The sequence below is a fragment of the Myotis davidii genome, unplaced genomic scaffold (genome assembly GCF_000327345.1).
Source record: "Myotis davidii unplaced genomic scaffold, ASM32734v1 scaffold137, whole genome shotgun sequence".
Classification (NCBI taxonomy): domain Eukaryota; kingdom Metazoa; phylum Chordata; class Mammalia; order Chiroptera; family Vespertilionidae; genus Myotis; species Myotis davidii.
This window is the reverse complement of record NW_006288719.1, coordinates 1,353,478-1,361,863: the sequence shown is the minus strand read 5'-3', so window position 1 is coordinate 1,361,863 and position 8,386 is coordinate 1,353,478. Positions and strand designations below refer to the sequence as shown.

Genomic DNA, 8,386 nt, shown 5'->3' with positions numbered 1-8,386 from the left:
TTTTTTTTTTTTTTTTTTTTTTTTAACAGCACTTGGTGTTTGAGAGGTGGCAGTGGTTGTTAAATTGATGGTTGATAACTGAGACTGGGGTTAATGAGCAGGAGTAGAGTTTGGCACTAATGGAATTAAGGGGTCTGACAAGATGGGGTCATAGACTACAAAGACTGAGTTTGTTTTGCCTATTTCTATATTCTCAGAGCCTGCCATGGGATGGAGCCTGGTGCATAGTTGCTCAGCAAATATTTGAAAGAATTGATTTGTGAATCAGTGTTTCCATGTAAATTTTTCTACTTGTCTTTATATCCATATTATAGTTGTTAACAGATTTATATACGGAAGGCCAATTTTTTTTATGATGTTTAAATGAATAGGCAACAAATCAAGAATCTTGTTGTGTTCCAAATTCCTGGGAGGGTTTTAGATTTATTAGGATTTTTTAAAAATATATTTTATTGATTTTTTACAGAGAGGAAGGGAGAGGGAGAGAGAGTTAGAAACAGACAACAGAGAAACATCAATTAGCTGCCTCCTGCACGCTCCCCACTGGGGATGTGCCCACAACCAAGGCACATGCCCTTGACTGGAATCGAACCTGGGACCCTTGAGACAGCAGGCCAACATTCTATCCACTGAGCCAAACCGGTCAAGGCTATGAGGATTTTTTTTTTTTTTTGAGGGGAGGAGGTATCTTCAGAGCCAAAAAATCTTTGTAGTTCATCTTTTATGATTTGGTTCTGATTGGTCAGTTTTTATGCTAGTCAGTGTCTCTGGACCCATCAACGGGGGCTGATCAGCAGCCCCAGGGGAGGTCTGGAGAGAAATGGAGGCGTGGCTATTGGCCAGGCCTGGAGAGAAAGAGAGGCAAGTTCTGATCAACGGCTGCCACAGAGGCTACAGATCAGACCCTCCTTCTCTCTCTGCAGGCCTCTCTCCAGGCCTGTACCGCAGCCCCCTAGGCAGTCAGTGCTGGGTCAGGGTGCCCGCAGTGTCCCAGATCAGTGCTGGGTTGCCTTTCAGTCTGGTAGAGCCTTCAGTCATAATCAGTCATTACAACCCTGGCTCTTTCTTATATAGACTAGAGGCCCAGTGCACAAAAATTTGTGCACTGGAGGGGGTGGGAGGTGTCCCTCAGCCCTACTTGTGCCCTCTCACAGTCTGGGACCCCTCGGGAGATAACCGTCTGGCTTAGGCCCACTCCCCGGGTGGCAGATGACCGGCCCGATACCTCGGTGCCTGCCCCACCTCCCAGTGTTGCAGGGGGCAGCTGATCAATGTTTCTCTATCATTGATGTTTCTAACTCTCTATCTCTCTCCCTTCCTCTCTGTAAAAAAAAATCAATAAAATACTTAAAAAAAAAAAAGTGTTTCCCTCAAGATCAGGAACAAGATAGGTATGTCCACTTTCACCAATATTATTCAACACTAGAGGCCCAGTGCACGAAATTTGTGCACGGGGTGTGTGTGGAGGGGGGGGGCGCGGGGTGTGTCCCTCAGCCCAGCCTGCACCCTCTCCAATATGGGACATCCCTCTCACAATACAGGACTGCTGGCTCCCAACCACTCACCTGCCTGCCTGCCTGATTGCCCCTAACCACTTCTGCCTGCCATCCTGATCACCCTCTAACTACTCCCCTGCCAGCCTGATTGATGCCTAACTGCTCTCCTGCTGGCTCGATTACCCCTAAGTGCCCTCACTTGCAGGCCTGATCACCCCTAACTGCCCTCTCCTTCCTACCTGACTGCCCCTAACTGCCCTCCCCTGCCGGTCTGATTCCCCTAACTGTCCTCCCTTGCAGGCCTGGTTTCTGCCTATTGCCCTCTCCTGCTGGCCCAGTCACCCCTAACTGCCCTCCCTTGTCAGCCCGGTTGCCCTTAACTGCCCTCCCCTGCCAGCCCGATTGCCCCTAACTGCCCTCCCCGCCGGCCTGGTTGCCCCTAACTGTCCTCCCTTGCATGCCTGGTTGCCCCCAACTGTCCTCCCCTGCTGGCCTGGTTGCCCCTAACTGCCCTTCCCTGCAGGCCTGGTCCCCCCCATCTGCCCTCCCCAGCAGGCCTGGTTTTCCTCAACTGCCCTCTCCTGCAGGCCTGGTTTTCCTCAACTGCCCTCCCCTGCAGGCCTGGGTCCCCGACAACTGTCCTCCCCTGCTGGCCATCTTTGACCGCATGGGATTGGCCATCTTATGTGTTGGAGTGATAGCCAATTTGCATATTACTCTTTTATTAGATAGGATAGTCCTGACTGCTGATGAAAGTCCTATTTCATGGCACTTTCTTTTCTTGAAGGTAAGGACTATAGTATTTGAGACGCCAAAAGAAGTACAATAATAACTTTTATAAAGGGAGTATTTTGTACCTTGAAATGTGATTTTTCTGTTCTCCTATCCTGTGTAATTTTGATTTTATTATTGAATTTCATTCTCTTCTTATACTTAATCATTTGAAGCATGGCAGAACTAAAGATAAAATGTTGCCTTCTTTTTGTGTGGCATAAAATAGCTTTTGGTACTAATCTATCCTCAAGAATGAAATAGAAAACTGAAGGATTTCAAGTATTTGAACTATATAAAATTAAGGTGGGTAGGAGGAAACCTCAGTTATTGAATCTAAAAAAGTTCAACTGTATTTTCATCTTAAGTAATTGTACTCCAACCTTTTATCAGTATAGCAGCTATAATTCATATGCATACTTTTTAAAAATAAATTTTCCTGCCATAATATAGGAAAAAAATCATATTTTCTTCCCAATATTCATTTTGCAAATTTTGGATTATCATAATTCTACTTTTCTGTTATCTGTTTAAAGACTACTTTTTACTCTTGCCTTTTTTCAGAGTGTTCACATGGCTTTTAAAGATAATGTACATTTTTCTAATTTTGTTTCACCAAGTATTAAGTTTACTTTTTTTCTTGCTCTTGAGTTTCATGGATATCTCTGATCTGTTAAAAAAAAAAAAAAAAAAAAGAATTGTCCCATTGGCATGCATATCTGAATTCTGATAGCCCATTGAAATCTGAAATTTGAAATATCCTTCACTGAGTATAATAATTAACAATGGAGTTTAGTAGTAGTGAAAAATTGTCAATATGATTTTTTGTGTGCTGTGATTAAATTGGCCAGATCAGTGGTCGGTAAACTGCTGCTTGGCAAACTGTGGCTCGTGAGCCACACATGTGGCTCTCTGCAACCCTAACATGTGCTAACCAGGAATCGAACTGTGACCTACTGGTTCATAGGTTGATGCTCAATCACTGAGCCACATTGACCAGGCTCCATTGATTTGTTTTTAGAGCGAGTGGAAGGGAGGGGTGGTGGAGAGAGAGAGACAGGCAGAGACAAAGAGAGAAAGAAGGAAAGAATATGTGTTAGAGAGACACATCAATGTGAGAGATACAGATTGATTGGTTGCCTCCCACGTGCACCCTGACTAGGGCTGGAGATTGAATCTGTAACCCAGGTATGTGCTCTTGACCAGAAATTGAACCCGAGACCCTTTGGTGCCAGGGCCAGCGCTCTAACCATTGAACACACCGACCAATGCTCAAAGTTTTGTTAACAGATTTAAAAATATATGTGAAAGGCCTAGCACACTGGTGACACTTAATAATTCAGAGCTATTACTGTTAGTAAGAAAATAACAGTAGTAATAATGTGCTAATGGGCAGATATCCTATATAATAAAAGGCCAATATGCAAACAGAATGAACAGCATAACAACTGGAACAACCAAACAACCGGTTGCTGTGACATGTGCTGACCACCAGGGGGTATGTGCAGAACATGGCAGGTGTTGGCCGTGGCAGGATGGTTGAGCAGGTGAGCAGGGGCGCCAGATCAAGGTGAGGCACCAGTCACTGTCATTGTGGCGAGCCTCTGGTGGTTACCGAAAATTCTTTGCTTCCGCGCACCACAGTCCCACCTGGCATTCACACCTGCTGCCAGTGCTGGCCCTGCTTGCACCCGCTGCCAGCACTGGAGCTGCTGCTCGCACCCACTACCAGTGCTGACCCCGCTCACACCCGCTGCCGGTGCTGATCCCACTCGCACTTGCTGCCGGTGCACGGTGCCAATCCCGATCACTTGGCGCTATCAGTGGATGCAAATGGCATCTGCTGGCCCTGATCGCCCCTGAGGGCTTCTCCACCTCCCCCTGCTCCTAAGGGGTGATCAAGACGGCAGCGCTGCTCACACCCGCTGACTGCGCTGGCCCCGCTCACACCCACTGCTGGTGCCAGCCCCAATCGCTCCGTGCTGTCAGCATGTGGGAGTGGCAGCAGTGGGAGTGGGGCTGCCAACAGACAGGGGACCAGAGGCCACAGCGGGAGGGGCCAGGCAAGGGCGTGGAGGATGAGCCGAGACCTACCCCTGTGCCTACCACAGCCTCGCAGGCCATAGTTCCTTTCAAGGTGCACGAATTCATGCACTGGGCCCCTAGTATTCTTATAAAAGTACAACTTATTATTTCCAGTTATTTGATGTTTTTTTATTGCTATAGTTTTAAAATTAGTTTAAGCAGCGCAACGCTTGAAAGTCATTGTGGTCTTTGTAGAAGAACATAGAACACTGCTCTGCTTAATTTTATCTCCTAAGATATAAGAATTATTTTTTTTTGGTAAAAGATAGAATAAAATTGTGTGTATGTGAAAGAGAAGAGATAAAATTACAAATACATGCATCCACAAACTGAAGCCATCTCTCAAACTAAGCATAATTATGATCAGTTGTTTTTAATTCTTTTCTTTAGTATTTTGCTACTTCCTTTTTTTGTCTGTTAATGTTTATAGAAAATCAGTAATTGCTACCAATTTTAATGGAAAATTTGGGTGCAAATGTTTAGAAACTGCCATCCATTACCTTTTTTTCTTCTATAAATTGAGGAAAGATTTTACTTTAGTGGTAGAACAATGCTCATAAGCTCTTTAAAGAACCAGTTCAGGGATAGAGTATTATAGTAACTACTAGAGGCCCAGTCCACAAAATTAGTGCACAGAGGGCGGGGGAGTCCCCTCAATCTAGCCTCCACCCTCTCTAATCCGGGACCCCTTGGACATCCCTCTCATAATCCTGGACTGCTGGCTCCTAATCGCTCACCTGCCTGCCTGGTCGCCCCTAACTGCCCCCCACTGCCGGCCTAGTCACCCCTCACTGCCCTCTCTGCCATCCTAATCGCTCCCAACTGCCCCCCCCCGCTGCCCACCTGGTCGTCCCTAACTGCACCCCCTGTCTTGCTGGCCTGGTCGCCGTTAACTACCCCTTACTCCCGCAGGCCTGGTTGCCCCACACAGCCTGCTTGTTCAGTCGTTTGGTCGTCCCTCACTAACCCCCCCTGCCGACCTGGTCGCCCCATGCAGCCTGCTTGTTCAGTTGTTTGGTCGTCCCTCACTAACTCTTCTGCCAGCCTGGTCATAGGCAGCCATCTTGTGAGGGCATGAGGGTTAATTTGCATATCACCTCTTTTTTATATAGGATTGCATTAATTGGCTGTTTGTTCAAATAATCTAGGTTTTATTTTCTTTTGTTATTAAAGTCACATCTGTTAAAGTTTTTAAACCCCAACTTTTTAATATTTACTAGAATTTCTAGAAAAAAAACACACTAGACTTGGCATACAAAGATCCAGATTTGAGATCAGTCTCTGTCACTTTCTAAGTAAGCTCTTTGAAAAAGTCAGAATCTGGGTTTTTGTTTCTTCATCTTTCCTTTTCCTCTGACCTTGGTCCTGGGACTTTCAAGTAATCTTTAGAATGTTCCTCTGTATAAATAATTGCACATTGTTTTAAGTTTTACCTACCCTTTTAGTTGTATGTTTTATTTGGAAGTCAAAATAACACCCATTTTCTCCAAAACTGGGGTATAGAAAGAATAATAATCACAGAAAGTCATAATTTAACATTATGCATTAGGGGTGTGACACATTCACTGTTGCCGTTTGAATTTTAATTCTTGTTAGTTTCGCTTAGAATTTAGATTTTCTGCTGTGCAGTCTGAAACTATAGAAAGTTAATCTCTAAGCTCTGTGAACTCCCCTCTTCTTTGAGACTTTCAACATTTATGTTCACGCTTTGTCGTAAAGGAGTCTATAAACCTAGATAAGGTGGTTAGTAGCAATTGTCTGTCCTTCTCAATGCTGTAAGCAGCAGAGCAACCTCAGGTCTGTTCAGAGTGTGTGTTAGAATTGGCTTTTGAATCTGGAGAAAGCCATGAATAGTAAAGCAGATATGATGGTGTATTCAGATTAGGAAAACTTGTTAATTCTCATGTTAACAGCTGTTTAATATAATAGTGAATCATGCTTGCAGTTTCATATTACTTCATGAAAAGAAAATTTTAAAAAATATATAAATTGTTAGCTATGCACTTTGGATTGAAAATAGTCTTTATTATGTTAACACTTTATTCTTGAAGAGGAAAAGAGGTTTTTATTTAAAACAAAATTCTTTTCAACTTTAGATGGGTCAGTTTGTTGCTATGGATTTTAATATTGTGCATATTTATTTTTTCTTATTTAAAAAAAGTTAGTGTTGCATTTTCTGACAAGTTTATGATCATTGAAAAACTAATGAGGAAATTACAGTGCAATTCAATGAAATAACATGCTTTATGAGAACAATCTTTTATTGTTTTTTGTTTGGGGAAATATTACCACTTTTCTAAGAACTCCAAAGATGAGGATTCATATCCTTATAAATTCTGTTTAGATAAAGGAAAAGCTAAATAGTCAATATTGCATTTTTTCCTTCTTTTTATTCTAATAGCTAACATTGATTGTGTTCCAGATATATCCCTAATTGTGCTAAATACTTATGTATGTTATTTTATATAATTCTTATACCAGTTTTATGAAATATGTGCTTCTGTTTCCATGTTTAGATGAGAAAATGAGAGTTAGAGAATACAAATAAGATCCTCAAAATTGCATAGTAAGTGGTAGATATGGGATTTGATTCTAGTTCTGTTTGACACATACTTAATGATTACGAATTTGTACGCCAATCTCATAAATATTTATTCAGTAATCATTTGATTTAATAAAAACTGTTACGAATGTGCAGTCTGATTTACACCTAATGGTTGGAAGTATATCACTCATTTTTCCCCTCTTCTTGTAGGAGAAAAGATTGAAAGAAAGGGAAGCCAGAAGAGAGGCCAATAAGAGGCAAGCAAAGGTAAGGGTTTATATTTTAATGAGAAAGTGTTTGTAACACTGAATGGAATTTAAATACTCTTCTTTTCCATCTGCCTTTTATGTTTATTTATACATCATGACAGTCAAATTGGATTGGAGTCTGTGTAGCCTGTGTCACTTTCTCATATTAATTTGTTTCCTCTGATGTGGGACGAAAATGCCCAAGATAATTTGTTGATTGGCCTTTGCCCTGCTACTTCACAGCCTTTATTTTTTTTTTCATTATATATTGTGCCTGTTTAATGTAGCAGATGGTTGACTCTGTGGGCCAGGCCTGATAGGATTTTAAACTATATCATCTTTAGACATGCTAAACAGCTTACATGAACCCAATATGATAATAACTGAAAGCATTGGTTGCTTCAATTCAACTCCTAGAATCTAGGGGAAAGCTCTCTTTGTATCTCCCACCTTCACTGTATATTCTGTAAACAATTTCCAGCAAGTATATATGTACGATAGTAAACGCCAGTCATGTGCAGCAGTAATTTTTATCTGGTGTGTTAGACACCGAGAAAGGCTCAGCTTCTGCATTCCGAGGACAGTTAGGAGAAATGATTTCCTAGAAGCAGGCCCAGTAACGTATGTCATTTCTCATGCTCCCTTTGTACTGTGCCTGACTGGCCATGATTTCTCCTTGGCAGTCAGCAAAGATCTGACTCCCTTGAGTAAGACCATAATGTCCTTTGTCATTTTTTTCATGCTGGCCATAGCATTTAGAGAGCAAGTCAGAGATGATGGCTCATGTTATAGTTCTGAAGTGGGAAACAATTACTGCACAGTGGGAGATGAAAAGCCTGCTTATATTCCATGTTAAATATCACTCTGTCTTCAAAGGTGCCCGAGAATGAAGCTACAGCATGTGCAGCCTGACTGCTAAATCAGGTGGTGGATTCTGCACAAGCTTAAAATGCAGACATGAACTGTCATGGCATGGAAATTAGATCTTAGGGCTATAGTGGGAAAATTTAAATTTAAGAAGAAAATCTTTAATGAAAGCATTTGATATTTATGAATATTGCATGTTCACATAAGAGCATACCTATTCATTTCACTAAGAAGCTCTCATTTCTGAATATAAAATTGTAAAATGAAAGTTAAACTCTAGACCAGAAGAAAGCCCTGTTACTCTATTTCCTTTGTGTGTATGTTACTAAATATGCTTTATTGTTATAATTGTTGATACTGTATACTTGATTTTT

The 8,386-nt window shown here is 42.0% G+C and overlaps 1 protein-coding gene across 1 annotated transcript in view; it reads left to right on the top strand.

Annotated features, from left to right (window-relative positions):
- DDX10 (DEAD-box helicase 10) overlaps positions 1-8,386 on the top strand; it is a gene marked incomplete at its 5' end in the record, with an annotated part of 248,991 nt that overhangs the window by 160,183 nt on the left and 80,422 nt on the right. Inside the window, one exon of the mRNA XM_006760820.2 lies at positions 7,108-7,164. Coding sequence (XP_006760883.1) covers positions 7,108-7,164 — 57 coding nt within the window. The remainder of the gene's footprint in view (positions 1-7,107; positions 7,165-8,386) is intronic.